This window comes from Anser brachyrhynchus (genome assembly GCF_964034855.1).
Source record: "Anser brachyrhynchus genome assembly, chromosome: 1".
In the NCBI taxonomy this organism is placed as follows: domain Eukaryota; kingdom Metazoa; phylum Chordata; class Aves; order Anseriformes; family Anatidae; genus Anser; species Anser brachyrhynchus.
The window spans coordinates 133332727-133351891 of record NC_137694.1 but is presented as its reverse complement, the minus strand read 5'-3'; the positions used below and the strand labels follow the sequence as shown (position 1 = coordinate 133351891).

The following is a 19165-nucleotide window of genomic DNA, read 5'->3' as shown; positions in this document are numbered from 1 at the left end:
GTGGTACGGAGCCGTGTGGGAGCAGTGCTGGAAGAGCTGCTGCCTGTGGGCAGCCCCCGCAGGCTCAGTTCGGGCAGGACGGCATCCCGTGGGAGGGACCCCATGGGGAGCAGGGGCAGGGAGGGACCGTGAGGGAGCGGCGGAGACGAAGCGTCAGGGACTGACTGCAGCCCCCATTCCCCGTTCTCCTGCGCTGCTTGGGGGGAGGAGGCAGAAGAGGGCAGATGGGGGGAAGGTGCTTTTGGTTTGAGTTCCCGCTGCCCTATTGCGCTATTAATTGGCGACAAGTTCAATTAACCTTCCCCAGGGGAAGTCTGTTCTGCCTGTGATGGTAAGCGGCAAGCGATCTCCCCGTCCCTAACCCACGCATTTTTTCGTCGTATTTCTGTCCTGCTGGGGAGGAGTGGGAGACTGCCGTACACCCGCTGTTTGGGTTACTATACATTTCACACACCCCAGACTCGGCACTCGGGTTATTATATATATAGATATATATACATGTATATATATATATATATATATACACCCCACACTCCCCAACGCCGGCCCCGCGCCGCCCCGCAGCCCCGGCGCCCTCCGTGCCCAGGCCCCGTCCCCGTCCCCGCCCCGTCCCCGCCCCGCCGGGCGCAGCCCCCGCCCCCCGCCGCGGCCCTGCCCGGAGCCGCCGCGCCGATGCCACGTGGGAGGCGGCGGAGCCGCCGTCGGCGCCGGGCCGGAACCGCGGCCCCCCTGCCGCTGGGCACGGCGCTCGCCGGCCGCCGCGAGGAGGGGAGGTCGCGGAGCCCCCGGGACCGCGGCGGGGTGGCCGAGACCCGATGGGTGCTCGGCGCCGTGGCGCCCGGCTCGCGGCTCGGCCTCCCGGGCCTAGAGGCGCTGGCGGCGGCGGCGGGGCCTAGGGGCGGCTCCCCGCCCTGGGCGGCGCCCGCGCTGCTCCCGGTGCCGCCGGCGGCGCAGCCGGCCCCGCGGCGGGAGGGCAGCGACCTGCCCGCCTGCGCGCCCGCCGCCGCCCTGGCCCTGCTGCGCCTGCAGCCGGGCGCCGACGGCGCGGCGCGGGCGGCCGGGGCCGGGGCCGGGGCCGCGCCGCGGCTGCGGACCGTCTACGTGAACCCGCGCTGGCTGGAGCGGCAGGCGGCGCTCGGGGCGGCCGCGGCGGCCGCCAGCCCCTGCGCCGAGGCGGCGGCGAGCGGCGCGGCCGGGGGCCCGGCGGCGGCGGCGGCGGGGCAGGGCGAGGCGGCCCCGGCCCCGGCCTCGGCCCCGGCTCCGGCCCCGGCCCCGGCCTCGGCCCCGGCTCCGGCCCCGGCCCCGGCGGCGGAGGCGGCGGCCACCCCCTACGTGGGGCTGCGGCGGCCCCTGGGCTACCAGCTGGCCAAGGCCACCAAGGAGCGCATCTGGCGGGGGGAGTTCATTGACCTGTTTTCCTTGCTCCACACAGAGCTGGCCCCCGAGCACGGCCCGCGGCCGGGGGACACGCTGGACCAGTGGGTCTCCGCCTTTCTGGTGTACGCCAGCGTGGTGTGCGAGAAGCACCCGGCGCGCTGCGGGGCCATGTTCAAGTACCTGGACACCATCCGCAAGCTGCACGCCACCTACGGGGGCACCTCGTGGATGAGCTACGACGAGGACTTTCGGCGGCGGGCGGCCAAGGACCCCAACCTGCCGTGGGGCGACGTCGACCTGGACCTCTGGATGAAGTGGATGGCGCCCCTCAAGTCGCTCGTCAGCAGGCACCAGCGTGCCGAGAGCGAGCCGCAGGCCGCGCCGCCACCTCCACCGCCGCCACCATCCTCATCGTCGGCCCAGAGCCCCAAGCAGGAGGAGAAAAGCCAGGTGTGACAGGCCGGCGGCCGCGGCGGTGCGATCCCCTGGCCCCAGTGGTGCCCCTGCGGAGGGGAAGAGGAGAAGGGGCGAGGAAAGTGGATGGGCAATTGGGATGTCTTCAGGCTCCCACGTCACGGCTTTGATCCTGAGCTCGTGCCCACCGTAGGGCCGAGCATCGGTTTGCGAGGCTTGGGCCATACCTGCCTGGGCCGCAGAAGGTGCCCGGCCAGCTGCTGTGGGAGGTGTGCTGGGGAATTGCCGGATTGCTGGGGAAAAAATGCTCCCTGAGCAAACAGTTGCTTGTGTAATGTTTATTGCCCCAACCATCGGGAGTTAGGAACCCCGGTAATTCCCTCCTGAGGATGCAACGTATCCCTGAGGGTATATTGTGTTTCCCTAAAGTCATCAGAAGAAGGGCATTTCTTTTACTTTGTGTTGTCTTTAAAAGAATTAACTTTCTCAGCAGTACCAGGACACAGAGTACGGGCTCTGCTGTTGCTGTAGGAACATTGGGTACTTGCAGGCTGTGTGGGAGGCCAGGAAAATTGACGTAAATAATGACAAACTTAAATTTGAATGGCCGCGGCTTGCAAGCTTACTGTGATTCGGAGATTTAATTTATTTTGGGCCTCAGTAGATTTAATCCACAAGTTCTGGCCTGTTTGCAGGATGCATATGATTAGGGGAGGCAGGGAAGATTTTGTGTACATTAAGGATTTGCTTGTATTACAGACACCAAGTGTCACTGAGTTGGCATAACCCCGAACGTACACAGGCAAATCTACTATTTCCTCTGCTTGAGCTGTGACAGCAAGCTCCAGTGGTACAAAGAGAGCTGCTTGTCTATATTTGGGGTTGTACTGGTGTTTGTTTGTTTGTTTGTTTTTTGGTTTTTGTTTTGTTTTTAATACTGGTGGCTGTAATCTGTCAAATCCCCAGAGCAGAAAATGCTGGACACTAAATGTTGAGTTTCATGCCAGCTGAATGATGGTTAAAGGGTTCTGTTACATTGTCCATATTTATTTCTAAACAAAATAAAGGTGCATAGGAAGAATCTTTCCGTTCCTGAAGGGGGTTTTGCTAGCTCATCAGACATTGCGCTTCTCAGTTACCTTCAGCAGAGAGGAGTGGCTAAACTGTTGGACTCTCAGTCTGATCTGGAAAGGGAGGACCTTTTTCAGGGGATCTCCAAGTATTCAGTGCATCACCAAGCCCTGATTTCTCTACCTATCAGAATCTCTGGGTCAACCTGCAGAAAAAGAATCGAAACAAAGACAGCGTAACAAGTACTGTAATAGGTCCCAGTGCCAGCCGTGTGGCCTTGGTGCTTTCTGTGGTTGATGTTTTAGATTTACGTAACTTGTTCTGATATCTCTGTTTAGATTTCTCCGTTCTCGAGAACAGCAGCTCAGTTTTTATTTTACTACAGATCTTATGTGAGCACCAGACGGAAAATATCTCATATATTTCATCTCATCCGAGACGGATCTTCAGCCTGTAACGTTAACCAGACTTGTAACTTTCATGATAACTGTTGTGTCAGTGCAGAGCTTTGGACTGCTGGCTGCTTAGACACCAAAGGTCTCGATCCCCTTTGATTGTGTGGAAATTTTCCAGCTGATTTTAATACTGACATTGACTTTTCCTCTCATCTGAAGAACCAATCAGAAGCTGCGGAAAGAAAAATTAAATGTGTTTATTTTAGCTAAATATTTCGTAAAACGCCCAAATTTAGCTTAATGATTTGTTTGAACATAAAAACTGCAGCGCTAATAACAGTGTGATGAGAAGTAAAAGCTGTATAACCATTAAGTGTGGATTCAACTACCTGTCTATTATTAGAGCACTTCTTAGTTAGTAGCACATACTAATTTATAACTGTTTAAAAAAGAAGAATATCCTTAACTGAAACAATCATCTGAGCAGCTGTTAAATGTAGATGAGGCTTAGGATAAAGCATGAGCTTATCATTGGCAAGGCAGCAGCAGGGAAATGTTGACCTGAGGGTTTCCCCCTCACCCCGCCTCAGCTCGTGACAAGCTCTACCTACCTTGTTTAAAACCGCTTCAGAGAAGTAAAAGGTCGTGGCTTCGCATTTGGGAAAAAGAATTGGAGAATTCAAATGGGAGAGAATAGGCCTTGATAGACAACTGGCTTTGACCAGAGCCTGAGCTTTTTCACCTTCATACTATTGCAAGGAAGAAGTTTTACAGAGACCTTTTCTCCCAGATTGTTTGTCTGAGTTGATTTTTGTTTTCATAATTTCAAAGGACAGCTTTGGGCAGCCTGACTCAATTTCATTTCCCCTTTCAGTAGGACGCGTCGTAAATTTCAGTTTGTTGCAGTGCCTGTATCTCACTAGTTCTGCACAGAAGGTTAAGGTGTAAAAACAAAGTCAAAGACAACAAAGGGATGTGTTTGAAGCTAACCCTCCTTTCTGGGGAGACAGTAGAAAGGTATAAGCTTGCTTTAGCTTAGGGAAGTGAGAAACCCTAGCTTTAATTAGAATGCAGTAATTGGCATAGCTGAGATTTCGTTCCTGCAAATTTATGTGAGTTAACCTTGGACAATTCTCAGTTTATTTATTTTTTTTTTTATTTCAGACTCCATGAAAACAGAAGGCCAGTTGGAATGGCAGTCAGACTAAGTGGGTGAGTTTATATATAAAACTGACTAACTTTGGATTTTAAATATTTACAGATTTGTTAAATACAGAATTTCTTATTGGTGCCAACAGCCTGACTCCGTTGGTGTTTAAGTGGAGCTCTGGTATTCTAGTGCATTCTTTTACCTCTGCTTCTGTTGCGTTGCAAGCTGTGCTAGAGAAGACGTAGGAAATTCATTTTACCCAATCAGCAATTGTAACAATGGACTACAAACCTGCAGAGCAAGCCAGTTTGCTGGAAAACAGGAATTCCTGCAGCGCAGCACTTGTCACAGACTATCCAAAGAGGGCAAAGATTCAGGAAGGTGAATAAATTGAACATTGGTTGAATGAGGTCAGGAACAGTCTCCCGGAGGAGAACCCTGCCCTAAAATACTACATTGAAAATATAAGCCAATTTAATGCGCAGATTAACCCTTCTCATTTGAGCAAACCTGTGTGCAATCCTGGATCTTTGCAGATCACAACCGGACACTTCAAAAAGAAAAAAAAAAAAGTAAAATAATCTGTGTACTATATTTGCTTAAAAAATAAATCATAACTTGTTTTGTTACAGCTGTTAATTTTACCATTTCATTGAGAATATCTGCAACATAAATGTATATTTGACTTGAAACAGTATCCTACATTTGGTATAACTCAGGTTGTTGACAAAATAATTCTGTGAGGCTTGATATCGCCTCTTCATTCGTCTCTGAGAAATGGATTAACTGTTGCTGTCATTGCCAGAAGTAATTTATAGCCCAATCGTGCATTACAAAATTCTTGATCAGATAGAACAATTGACCTAAATTATTATTATATTTTTATCCTCATAGAATGCTTAGGATCCTGAGCATCAGACTTCACTTTTGTGGTCTGGTGTTCATGAAAATCATATTCACTGGTTCATGGTTAAATTATTTTACATCTCAGTATTTTGTTTTCTTTTCCTTTCCCCTTGCATACTAGGGAGTATGATCAAGGTAATACTATGATCCAGTAAGGCGCATGATGGTAAGGGTATGCCTTTAGTTGTTTCAGGAAGAAAAAAAAAAACTGCCGTTATCTGCTCTCCTTTACCTTTCCTTGATAGTTTCAATAATATGCATAACATGAAGTGTTTGTAAATTGATTTAAAACAAATGTTTGTGACTTCACCTAAATAAATTTTTATATTTAAATACTGTTCTTAATCTTAGTCTTTTTTTCCCCCCCTTGCTCTTATATCATCACTTCCCCTTTTTGTAATCACGGTTTCCATCACCTGACCTTTTACAGAATTTTTGGTTTTCCACTGAAGAAAGCACAACAGAATCTTAACTATTGACAAGAAACAAATTGGCCTTTGAAGTTGGCTTGCAATGTTTTCTTTTATGAAGACTTGATAGTGTTCTAACTGTAGTTGTCATAGTTTATTTGCCAGTTGTTGAGGCAGCGGTAGGAATCAGGCCTTAGTCTATCTGAAAACGTAACAGCTGCTGTATTGAAATACCAGTATTTTAGTGGCCTCCAAAATGGGAATCTGGCCCACTGAAAGCTGAAATTAGTGTTCTATACAGTAGAATATAAAACAATCTTACAAATATAATTAGTCTGTAAAACTCTTTAATTTTTGAGAAGGTGCTTTAGCTCAGTCACCGGATCACTTGCATCATTTCACCCTTGTCCTGTTTTCTCAGGAAATCTGGGTTCTGTTACTCACTAGTCTGTGCTGCGTCTCTTCACCATCGTTGCTACACGCTAATCGCTGCAGGCATCTTCTCCTGAGGAAGTTCCGTAATAGTGGCAGGATCTGGAGGGGAAGCGGGGGCGGAAGGGCACTGGGTGGCAGGAGAAGCAAGGAAGGATGAGCAGACGTTGGTCCCTTCTGTCCCAGTGATGAGTTGCACAAGCGTGCGTCTTAACCTCCTGACTCAGAGCAGCAAAGCAGCGACAGCCGTGTTTTTCTTGTCCTGCTTGGGAGCAGCATACACCCAGCTGGAGTCTGAAGCACTTCCTAGCGCTTGTTGCTGAGTCCTTCTGCCAAGAATTTGTTGGTTTTGTTTGTTACTCTCTCCATTCTTCCTACAGTCTGGTGCCCTTCCTGGCACTCTGTCACCTCCCAGTTTCCTGGTTGCTACTGGTGCTGGACCGGACCACCCTGTCTTCTGTGCGCTGGAGACAATTGCCAGGGCTCTGCCTAGCTCTCCAGTGTTAGTGGCTGCTTTAAAATTGCTGTCTGCTTTTAAGGATACTTGCCTTGCAAAGTATTAGCAGTGGTGTTTTTCAAACCTGTGGGATCTCCCTGCAACACCCCCCACTTGTAGTCCGTCATAAACTTGGCCTTCATCAGCGTCTTTGAGCCCCCCAGTAACTTCACTGCATGTGATTGCTCTGGTGTTGATTTTTGCACATGTGCTACCTTGCTCATTGCTGTGCTGTAAGCTTCTGCATGAAAATTCCTTCTCCATTAGTTTCTCATTGGAAGTGTTTGGCTTCAACAGGTTTCTTCGGTTCCCAGCAACACGTTACTGCATGGATGTGCGTATGGCATTGGCGCTGGGTGAATCCTGCCCTTACAGCTCCTGAGGTTGTCGTGTCCTTGTTGAGTCAGCGTGCTGGCTGTGCTGAAAGGGTGGCGCAGGACCACGTATCTTCCGTTCATCATTGATTCATGAGTAGATTTCTTCTGGTGATAACAAGTGAAGCTTGCTGTCATTTGCATGGTATGGCGGACAGCATGGAGATGCTGATGTCTGCTGTCTGAAAGCAGATGTTGAAGATAACTGTTTAACTGAGTGACGAGTGAAGATACAGCACGCAGTAGGTGAGAGGCTTGGAGGAGAAATGAATCATGATTTTATTACCCATACACTGTGATCTGCAGCAGAAATCACGAATACACATTTTTTTAATACTGTTTGTAAGTCCCATTACTTAGGATGGGAAGATGTTCTTTCTTCAGTGTTTCTGTATTTCTTATACTTTGCTCAAAATAAATTATAAAATCACAGAATGGCTTGGGTTGGACCTTCAAGTTCATCTAACTCCAACCCCCCTGCCGTGGGCAGGGATGCCTCCCACGAGATCAGGTTGGCCAAGGCCTCATCCAGTCTAGTCGTGAACACCTCCAGGGATGGGGCATCCACAGCTTCTCTCAGGCACCTCAAGCATTTGTACAAAATTGCTGCAAAAATGGAAGGCTGATGGAATTTCTGGGTGGGAATACTTTAAAATGTGTGGGAACTGATTTGTTTGGGAGGACCGACATGTTATAAAAAAGTAGTTTTCCGTTAGTTGACTAGAATTCTGGCATGTACTTCTGGGGATAATTTCAGATAACCTTATTTGTAAGATTTCCAGCAAGACAGGGATACCTTTTTTCACAGGTGTGCTTTTTACAAGCTGGGCTGATACATGGTCTTGTTACAAAGGGCAAATAAAAAGCAATGTAGAATGATTTGACAGCCCCAGATGTGTTGCAACTTGGGAGGGGATGAGACAACACTGCCTAAACCTGGGCAAAGCGACACGGCAGGGAAGAGTGAAGCTTCAGCAAAGCTAGAGTCAGATGAGTGGTGTTTTCAAACTTCCACCTGTGTGCAGCAGTTAGGTTTGAGATACTTGGAGAAATGAGCCTGTAATTACTCTTCTGCCCATTACTGGTGTAATGATGGATCTTAAAAGCGAGGTGATAGAACGTTTCGCTTGTGGGGTAGCCCATCGCATCTGCAGTTGAGCAAAATTATTACTTCTGAGCTCTGATGAGATCCTACCAGTTTTTCAATGTGACTTTCAATTTAAGCCTCAACTGTTGCTTTCCCATCTCACTCTTTCTCCCATTATCCCATCAGCTGTGGTTTTCTCCTTTACAAAAATCTGGTGAACACAGCAGAAGTGTTCTTATTAGCCTTAGGAACAGGCAGTGTCTGCATGCGCAGAGCCTTTCACACTCATGTATGTCATTTTGCCAAGTTACTGTGGTCTAGCATGGAGTTTTGTAATCATGTAAATTAGCTTGCATCTAACTGTCTGGATGGAGTGCACGTGGGAGACTTCCAGGCTGCCTGCAAGGTTCATGTGTTTTTGAGAAGCTGGCGCAGCTGGCCACAGGTCTCTCTGTCAACTCTCACAGTAAAATCAAAACCAAAAGCCCAGAGACTGTTGTAACCAGTGAGAAGAGGGATGCGAGACTGTACTAACAGCGGGAGTGTTTGTGGAAGTGTTGCCTAGTGAAGTTATCAAACTTTTTTGGGGGCATCTGCTTAGTAGGGACTGCAACAGTTGACAGTATGTGTAGGAGAGCTTTTGGCAGTTCTTCTTACAGACTGTCTCTGAAAACTTGCTGAGAAATTTTACATAGTTAGATCTTACTTTTTCCCCTCTCATTTTGGCCCTCAGGTTTGACTCTTACGCTGTTCCAGGGTTCAGTGTGCGTTAAACCAGTCCAATAGAGCACATACATTTTTATGCATTTGATCTAGGTCAGGCACTCTTATTATTTGTTCACGTTTTTATAACTGGGAATTCTCGTCCAAACCAGTTGGCGTCTTTGTATTATGGCAGTTTACTGGGCAATCAGCTAAATGGCATATGAGATTTAAAAAGCAGAAATGCATGCAATATCTTTATAATATCCATAAACTTGAAATATTTCAAGATTTTACCTTTTTTGGTGGTGGTTGTTCTTTCTTTACTTCAGAGAACATTTTCTTCTTCCCAGCGTCTCAGTGCAGTGTTTCTGTGTTAGTATTTCCAGGGCAGCAGGGAATGTTTACATCCAAACAAAATCATTTTTCTTTGATTTTTTTTTTAATTGTGAACATTTGTAGCCAATAAAATCCTTTCCACTTAACTCTGTCAGTATTTAGCTTAATACCGTAGATTCTGTGCAGAGTCTAACACTCAGATTGCATTCAGCGTCAGTTTTCTGAATCTTGTAATGCTCGTGTTGGACCTGCACCTTCATCAGTGGATGGCAGAAATGTCACTCACCGCTTAAAATGACAGTTTTAATGATCTAAAGTCAGGAATGGCTGATTAAAAACAGAAACGTGGTTTACATTTGCTTTAGATACTACAAGCACCTTCTGCATTAGTTATGTTGTTCATAGCGTCCATAAATAATGCAGTGTTTGGGATAGACTGATAAGTTTATTTGCATATGAAGGCTTAACCCGTTATTGTGTGTGGCTTGCTCTTCAAAGATAATCACAGCTAGTTAAAGGGCTGGGTGTGCTGGTTGTAAGTGATGGGGCTGTCAACAGTAAGCTGCAAGACAACCTGTCTTTTCCTGTATAGATGGGGCAAGACAGCTCCTTGAAATGTGTAATGCAGACCAAGAGCTCTAACCTGCCCTGCCGAGACAGTCCGCCCTCTCCTTTGGTGTTCTGGCCTTTATTTTCCACTGTAGCTCCCCTTCTCCTCTGTTGTTTTGTTTTGTTTTTTTTTTCCCCGCTCCATGACAGTCCAATGTTACTCATGCTGATGCTTGGAAGGAAGGAATACCGCTAGTACATGCAGATGGTTCCCTACCACATACAGCTCTTCCACGCAGTGCTAAGCAAAAAGAGTTTTTCACCCTTAAAGCTGGGGAATGAGGTTTGTACAACTACTTACCAGAGGTTCTGGGGTTAGAAATGTTTGCAGTCCTGAGTTACTGACAATGAAATAAAAATCAGTTCAAGGTTGGAAAATCTGTGGGGGTTCTGCTCAGGGAGTACGGGTGCGTATCTTGCTGCACTTGGTGTGCCTATGCAGATAATGAGAAAGAGATTTGAAGCAATGGGCTTCTCAAAGTGCTCTGGATTGAGAGAAACATTTCATTTTCTTCTTGTGTCATTTTTCTTGTCCTCTCTCCCTCACCAGCAGTCTCCCAAGCCAGATGAGTGGCTCTGTTATCAGCTACTGGTGGATACAGTCTATTAAACTGGTTTGTTGAAAGGAATGAGGAACTTTTTACATCTCCAAGAACAGAGATTTTCCAGAAGAAGCGCAATGCATTTGGTGGTATTGAAGGGCAAAAATGTGACTTCAGGGGCCCAATCTGTTCTCTGCTTCCCCATTTAGGATAAGAGATTCAGCCACATCACTTAATTATGTTATAGGCCAGTGGAAAAGCTGTGTGTAGAGTACCTCGAGGAGGTTCAGTACCAGAAGGTAAATATGCATTGCAGGCCAGTACATGAGCAGAAAAAGGAGCCCTGGCCTGCAAGTGGAGGTGAGCAGGCTGCTGGTGATGCCGACCCACGAAGCATGAGGGCACCTCAAGGAACTGGTTACGGAGCTCAAGCAGGGAGCTTGGAAGATCACTCTTTGTGTTGCCTCTTAGCATACTTCGGAAAAAAAAGAGACACAGAAAGCGCTTGGCTTGTATGACTGGAATGTGCAACAAATAACAATAACATATAAGCTACAGTTGCAAATGGTTTTGGGAGAGGAGAGTGGGTGGGTAACGGGTATGCATCATTTCTGAAAACATGCATTTTTTATTTTAAACATTTTGATTGCATGCAAATGAATAGGAATTGAATTGAATCTTTAACTGTAAGCAAGGTAGAGAATGATATGTTTACCAGTGCATTAAATGTACTTAAAATATTCTGTGGCTTTAACAAGCATTTAAAAACATGTATTCTTTTTATCGGTGCTGGAAACATTGAAAACAAACTTTTAGCGTGTTACAATACTGTTGCACTGTTGAGAGCAAGGCAAGTTACTGGTGGCCCTGAATTGCACAGAGGTATATGCAATCTCAGTTGTTCTCCTTCAGAAGGGAGAGGATTGGATAAGAGCATCCTTTACCCACTTCTCATATGAGGGGCATGCTAATATGGAGTTGTTCCCGAAGTTAAGAAGCTGTGAATGAGACCTTGGGCCATGTGGTGCCCCGCTGGAGTCCCAGTGGGACTGTTGGGCTTAGAGATGCATGGTATCTTTTTGCTTCCCTAAATCTCTCCAGCCCATAGGAGTGAGCAAATTCCACAGAGCATGGAAACCATGAAACTCATCTCTTCTGTTCCCCCCCCCTCAGTATTCCTGCAGCTCCAGTCTTGAGACCTTGTTCTGTGAAGCTGCTGGGAGAGGGACTCATTGGATCCAACCGAGAGTAAGGTGTGGAGTATTGGTAGAGATGTCTCCTCACTGTTGTAAGGGAAGTGCAGTGAATGCTACTAAGCTTGCCCCAGGAAATGTTGCTTATAGTTTGGTTTCTATTTCACATCAGTGGAGGCCCAGACAAGATAAACGTGTGTATTGCTATGGCTTGTGTTGCCTTGCAGTTTACGACAACACACCCTGTGTGTCAGCACAAACTGGCATGGGATGATGTGGCAGTGGTAGGAGGAGAAAACTATTTGACAAAATGTATCCTAGTGAGATGTTTGACTCAGTAGCTTAACTTTGCAAACCACAGGGTAGTAAAAAGTATTTTACCTCTTCTTCAGAATGCAGAAGGAACTTTTTTGAGTTCGGGGTGTTACCTTGAGCACATGTGCCTGTTCGATGTAGTGAGCCTTTTAAAAATAGTGTTGCAAATGCTGGGCCTGGTCAAGCAAGACCTTGAAAGCACTAGAGTGTTAATTCTCAACATCTTCAACCATTAGTGTGTTCTCAAAACTACTGGTAATGCAATGAACTTCTGTATTGCTATTTAAATGCCTGTGGAAATCCACCATGAGTTTCCAGCGTTTGCATGAATTTAATGAACCTATTTAAAGGACCTCTTTTTCTGTTTATTTTTTTCCTGTGTGAGAAATGCTGTTGTTAAAAGGAGAGTGATTTCAGATACCAATGCGAAGACTAGAGCTATATAGGGGATTTCATAGACTTCAGTTTACCTGATCCTCCCTTTGTAGCTGTACGGTGTGAAAATAGGCCGGACCAGAGTCAAAGAGCCAGAAGTACCTGGTGGGCCAGTGAAGAAGGGCAAGCCATTTTAGACATCTGGGGACAGGAGACCTGCCTTAATGTTTAGTTAGATGACCTTCACTGTGATGTAAGGATTCGGGGGAAGCAGAAAACAAGCATACCAATATGTGCACACACCACGCGCTAGTAGGCCACACAGCCCTCTAGAGAAGAGATGAGGTCTGGGGATGGCTGTAGATTTCCTGCTTTTCCTTCTTGGCACTTTGTAGTGCCTGCTGTTGAGGATTTCAGAGGAGGGAGGCATCTGTTCACCACTCCCTGTGGGTGCCTGGGCAGAGCAGTTCAGAGTTGTGCTGGCACAGCTGTGGACGGGCAACCATGGCTGGAGGCCGGCGGGACAACGTGGGGCCATGGCTGCAGGGAGGCCGCCTGAGCTGGCCGTGCTCCGGGAGCTGGTGGCAGAAGCAGGAATTTCATTGATGTCTAGAAAAGTTCAGTTTTACAGATTATGACTGCAGAACGTCAGGTTGCCTGAGAAAACACAGTCAATGTTAAACTGCAGGAAATCGGCCTACTCTTTGCTCAGAAGCCTTTTTCAAACAGTGAGGGCACGGCAGAGTCTGTCGGCCTTTGCTGCATGTCGTGCTGAAGGCGGTCAACACTGAGGCGCAGCTCAGAGATGATAAAGATGCTTTACACAGGGCAAATTGTCAAGTGTGCCATGTAAATAGCTCTTCACTGTATTTCCTGCTGCGGTTTCTACTCCAGTCTTTGTCCTGGAATTTCGTCTGTGGTTGGGTTGGGTTGGGATTGTTTTGGAGCAGAAGTTCCCAGGAGGCAGGCAGTGGCGGTGCTCTGAGTAGAAACTGTTCAGAGCCCTCTGAGACATACTCATGGTCTCCCTTCTGTGTGTGCTACTTCGCTTTTATTTATGCTTGATTTTATCTACTGTTGTTCTGTTATAATCTGCTGTTCATCTTGAAATCCCTTTCCTAGCTAGCGTGTATGAGAAGCTCAACCTCTGTATCCTCTAGCTTGTTTTGTTCCTGTTAGGTCTCTTGTCCTCCGAGACAGTGTGCTGTTCTTTACAGTACGAGCTTCTGCTTCTCATGTTCCTAAAACAAAGCTTAGCCACGTGACCTTGGCTTCAACATTCTGCCAAAAAATACGTCTAAACCCATTTTGTTTAAAGTGACGCTGCTCCTCCAGCGACTAGGTAATAATTATCCCAAGCTTTCTCAACAGATGGGCCCCGTATGTTCAGCATCACACCTGTGTATATTTATTTACTTTAAAAAGTATTTCCAGTGGAGTGTTTTCATTGTTGAAGGTTTATTTTAACAAACTTCAGTGTGAGGAAGGTTGTTTGGTTGCTTGGTTTTTGTTGTTGCTGTTTGTTTGAAAACAGCAATTTCCATAGGACAGAAGGGTGCAGAAAACATATCTAAATTATTTTAAGATACTCCTTTTAAATACGTGAAAGGAGAATAGATTAATCTGGAAATCTTGGAATTCGCGCAGAAATTTTTCGTTTTACTTCAAGGCCTTGGAGTACATCATGACTGTCTTGCCATAATTACGTGCAGCCTTTTAATGTATAAAGGTGTGTGCGCTAACAGAAAATGAGTCTTGGCTTTTCCACTAACAGCGATAGCCTACAATGCAGGTGGGATTTTTCAAAACATTATATCAGAAACTTTAAATTATTCCTCACTCCATTTACAAGATAGCCAAACTGATATGAACCAATCTGTAGCACCGTCTTTAGTTTCTATTTTGGTGGTCCGGCTTGGAGCCAGACCTTTTTTGTTAACTTGGAGTTTTTCTGGCACAATTTAAAAATGGCTCTTCTATTATTCCTAACATTTTGCAAAATCTCCCCTCCGAATAGGCTTTTCTAAATTAACCAGTGCTTGTGCAATTATTTTCTACTTCTTACAAAACCACAGCTGAAAGAAGCAATTTAAAAGCTTGATTGCCACTTTAAACTTGGAATTTCATCTGTCTTCAACATGAAGAAATTCTCATTTCAAGATTGTTTGCAGCCATTTCTCTGGCCAATATTAATAGGATTTTTTGGGTGTGCACAGACTGTAGGATCTAGTGCTTAGGGATTTAGAAATGAGGGGCTCTCATACAAGTGATTCCAGATGGTTGGATTCTTTAGTCGGACAATGTCCTGACTCTTCCCAGGATAGAAATTGCACCAAACGTCTCACAATTGTAACATGCTGCCTCTCAAGAGGCATTTGGAGTATCTAGGCTGTATTGTGCCTTGGTAATGTTGCACTGAAATTATCCAATCCAGACTTGGAGAATAATACTGAGCCTTCCCAGTGCCAGTAAGAAGAAAAATCACCTGAAAAAATCCCAGCAAGTGCAGCCAAGAAGCCAAGCAAAGAAAGCTGACCCCATGGCACATGCCAGCCCATAGCACGGGGATGGAGAGCGCTGTGCAGCTTCACTCTCAGCACAGGGGAAGGGAAATGTGCAGTGCAGAGGCAGCAGAGCTAATCCCGGGATTAGGCACTGTAGAGCCCTGGCAGCATCCTGGCCATGTAGGTCTGGCAAGTCCAAGTCCTGTAGGACTTGCAGCATCAATTCGCTACAAACTGCCCCTAGCAAGACAGCAGCACGCAGCAGGAGAGCAGCTGCTTGTCTGTCCCTTTTGGACAAGGCAGATGTGAACCTCTAGCATGAGTTAGAGCCAGGACTTGACTCATACAGCAGCCTGGGCATGCAGTCACACCAGTCCTAATGGCAGCAGTAGTCAGACCTGCATGTGACTAAGTTTAATGTGCTTGACTACCTTTATTCTTCTTTTCCCCCGATATATAAAGCTAGTTTTATGTAAGTACATTTTAAAAATAAATATAAAGCTAATTTCACTTTCAAGCCTTAAATGTATGACAATGGTCTAAGCATAAATAAATGAATAAATGTCCATGTGTGTCTGTTTCATTCGAAACCACATTTGCAGCTATGCAGTCCAGAAATGTCTCCTGGAGTCCTCAGGCTTTTCCCGTTACTCGAGCAAAGAGGGAATCTGTCTGAAAGACAGCCGCCACACGTGCTGTGCTGCTGGTAGCTGCAGAGGTGCTGCACAGACAAACTGCAGCAGCAGCCCCAATCTGAACTTCATGGGGGCAGCTGATATCTTGACAGCTTCAGCCCTGCAAACTCAGGACATCCCTTATTGAACGAATCTAGGTACATAGAGTGAGGACAGAAAAATAGACCACAAGCAGTTTGTAAGAAATAGTGTTTTCCAATTGCTCTCTTGGTGCGCATCATTCTGTATCCCAGGAATATTTCCCACTGTCAGAAAAATATGTCATGTTTTTAAACAGAATGCATCTTCACATGCACAAAGTTGGTATCCACTAAGCTTCACTATAAACTTTTCTTTCCTAGGCAATTAAATTTCTCATTATCCTCCTGAGGCACTAACAGTCTTTTCATTTATTGCTTTTAGATCTCCCAGCAGACTACAGAGCAGATAACAAATGAGTACTTCGATTTTTAGAAACTTTTAGTGGATGGTATGTTTTCATAACGCAGAAATTATTACACATCTTGTCCTTCTGGCTGGAGAAATGAGCACTAACATATTGCAGTTTTAAGGGGGTGAATTCATTCCGAGAACAACCATGTGTCCTGGGAAAAAGATGGGAAGAGATAAACAAAATAAATAAACATTTGGAATGGAAATGGTGAGTTAGTAGTTGTCTGAAGTGGAAAGCAGAATCCAAGTGTATTTCTTTGCATGCATGTGTTGTAGTTTGATATCTTAAATCGAGAGAAAGAACACACAATCTGCCCATTCTTTCTAATAACTGCCTGCATGCCCAACTCCATTAAATATTGTTAGCAAGTCCTAGCCAACCAATGGATTGAAATGGTTAATTCTATATATTGTTAATTCTAATCCTTTTTATTCCCATTAAATTTAGATACTGATTTTGCTCTTAAATTGAAACCTTACAAACGTGCCAGCTCTGCTGTTTGGTTTCAACCATATGTACCCATCAATAACTGGTAAGATACCAATTAACGCTGTAAAAATGAGGTGGAGGCGTTCTGCATTCAGAGCATTAGGGTTGGATCCATCCCCCTTTGCGATGCTCACAGGTCAGACGAGGATTTCACCGGTGAGGGAGGGTGCCTGGCTGACATGAGTCAGCAGAGCTGGCCCTACGCCTGGCCTCCTGCCATCGTCGAGAAGTGCCTGCTGAAGGCGAGAGCTCGCGGTTAGCGCACCGCTGAAATATGCCTCTTGGCACCGGGGTCCCTACGGTGATCCAGCGCGACTTGGAGCAGTCTTCGGGCCAGCCTCGGAGCAGCACGTTGGCACGAAGCCACTCTGTCGTTCTCTGGGATGTGCCGAGCAAATCCCTGGCTGAAAAGTGCAAATAAGGCCTGGGGCACGCTTGCAGGCTGTGACAGTAGCTGTGTGAGCGCCTGCTCTGCCCCATGCAAGGAGATGTGCCCTGGGGAAGGGTGGACGTTTGCAGCGTGCAGGGTACCTGTAGCTGCTCGGGCTGAGTCTCAAACTGATTTTTCATCTCTTTATAGCAAACCGAAAGTTGAAAAGAAAAAAACACTCTCAGTCTGTTTGAGCTGAATTTCTGTTCTTCTCATTTTTTTTTTTTCAGATTAAACAAAACATTATTAGGCAGAGTTGGAGGGGGTTAATAGACCCCGCACTGTTTCTATGTGTTAAGGGAGACACGACATTAGAGAAGGCACCTTTCCAGGACACCATATGCTCCTTGTCAATACAGGCCTACAGTACAGAATTGGTTGTTAAATCTGAAGCATTCGTCTTCTGAAGTTTCTCGTGAGCTTTCTATCCTTTACATGTAGTTCCTACCCTGTTTGTTTCTTTCCTCCTCTGCTGTTTATTGTTGCTTTAGTTTTTAAAAATTCTTGCTGTGAGTCAGCTCAGCTCAGTCTAAATACAACACCCCTGTGACTGTTTCTCCCTTGCCTTACGGCTGCAGCCCGCAGCATGCACTCAGTGTCCTACGAGTGCTGCCTTGCCCCATGCACCAGAGCCTCTCTGCACCCCAGCTCCCCATTTCAGCATCCTCTGCTTCTCTCCCTGTGCCCGAGGCTCTGTACGTTCCCACTCTGGACTTTCTCTTTTCTCCCCATACCTTTGAATGTTTGCGGGTTTGCCCTCTTTCTCTGTTGTCCCTCGTGCTCAGGCCCACTGTGCTGTGCTCCCCATGTCCCCATCCCAGACCCGACCCCACACTCCTCCCACCCACTTATGCTCTACTCCAGCGCCACTCTCCCAGCTCACCCTCAAACTAAGAGGCTCCTTCCTGCTGCTGCTGTCGTTTTTCCTTTTTACTCACCGGCACGCCTAACTAAGCAGCTTGGGACCCAGTTAAAAACAGGTTGGGTGGGTGGAGGTTTGTTGTTTTGTTTTTTTTTTTCCTCATAAATAAATAAACAGGATCTGTCATGAATTCCATGGCTCGAGCCAGCAAAGAAAAGGTGGAAATACTCTTGGCCTACTGGAAATATCAAAGGTAAGATGATACGCTGTGGGACTAAGGAGGGCAGATGAAGCAAATCCTGGCCTGCATCTAAAGAAGCATGGCCGGCAGGCCAACAGAGGTGATTGTTCCCCTCTGCTCTGCTCTCGTGAGACCCCACCTGGATTGCTGCGTTCAGCTCTGGGGCCCCCACCACAAGAAAGACGTGGACCTGTTAGAGTGGGTCCAGAGGAGGGCCACAAGGATGATCAGGGGGCTGGAGCACCTCTCCTATGGCGACAGGCTGAGGGAGTTGGGGTTGTTCAGCCTGGAGAAGAGAAGGCTCCAGGGAGACCTTACAGTGACTTTCCAATACCTAAAGGGGGCCTACAGGAAAGCTGGGGAGGGACTCTGTGTCAGGGATGGTAGTGATAGGACAAGTGATAATGGCTTTAAACTAAAAGAGGGGAGATTTAGATGAGATATTCAGAAGAAATTCTTCATTCAGAAGGTGGTGAGGCCCTGGAACGGGTTGCCCAGAGAAGCTGTGGATGCCCCATCCCTGGAGGTGTTCAAGGCCAGGCTGGATGGGGCTTTGGGCAGCCTGGTCTGGTGGGAGGTGTCCCTGCCCATGGCAGGGGGATTGGAACTGAATGGACTTTAAGGCCCCTTCCAACCCAAACCATTCTGTGATTCTATGATTCTAAAAAATGACACTCAGTTTTGCAGACAGCTTTTGTTAATCAGCACTACCATCATTCAGTAATCTCCTTTTACAGTGAGTCCCATATGGCTGTAATACTACCTAATCTGACTTACCTTTATCCTTCAACTTTCCAGCCCTCAGGCCTATGGCTCCATGGCCCCTGTGGTCAAGAAACCAAACCGCAGCTGTCCCTTGAACCTGTTGCTTTTGCTCCGTTGTCATAACCTCTCACGGGCAAGTTGTAATCCCCTTTTTGTTTCACGTGCCTGGAAGTCAATTAGCTGCAGTGTCTCTCCCCAGGAGATGTGTGCTATTTTGCTGTTACTCTCAAGTCCACTTCCAACCACTGCTGGCCCCCCTAAAAATGAATGTTCAACCAAGCACAGTGTAATAAAACCACTGTCTAAGAGTGACTTGAAGAAATGCTGAACTCCAAGTAGCTCTGTGCTACTGTGGCATGGCCTATACAGAGGAAAAATGAATGTTGGCATTGACTTGGCTGATCCAGCTAGTCCTCCTGTCACCTCAGTACTATGGTTCCTGCTTAGTTATTAATTTATGTTCTAGCCCGTAGGAATTCCCAGTGTGTACTGTGCCTCATTAAAGGAGCTGAGAGAGGACTGAAAAAGCAAAAACCAGCTTGTTCCACCTCCACTCCCA

The 19165-nt window shown here is 46.7% G+C and overlaps 1 protein-coding gene across 2 annotated transcripts; it reads left to right on the top strand.

Annotated features, from left to right (window-relative positions):
• The first annotated feature begins 637 nt into the window (after positions 1-637).
• Positions 638-18497, top strand: LOC308191458 (uncharacterized protein). 2 transcript variants are annotated; one of them, XM_080583846.1, is made up of 3 exons: positions 638-1827; positions 4422-4469; positions 6949-18497. In XM_080583846.1, exons 1-2 carry the CDS (start codon positions 673-675, stop codon positions 4428-4430), a joined length of 1164 nt encoding a protein of 387 aa, XP_080439972.1. In that variant the 5' UTR covers positions 638-672; the 3' UTR covers positions 4431-4469; positions 6949-18497. The 2 variants fall into 2 exon arrangements, with proteins under 2 accessions (XP_080439972.1, XP_080439971.1); XM_080583845.1 differs by lacking the exon at positions 6949-18497 and adding an exon at positions 4556-5646.
• Positions 18498-19165: the final 668 nt, after the last annotated feature.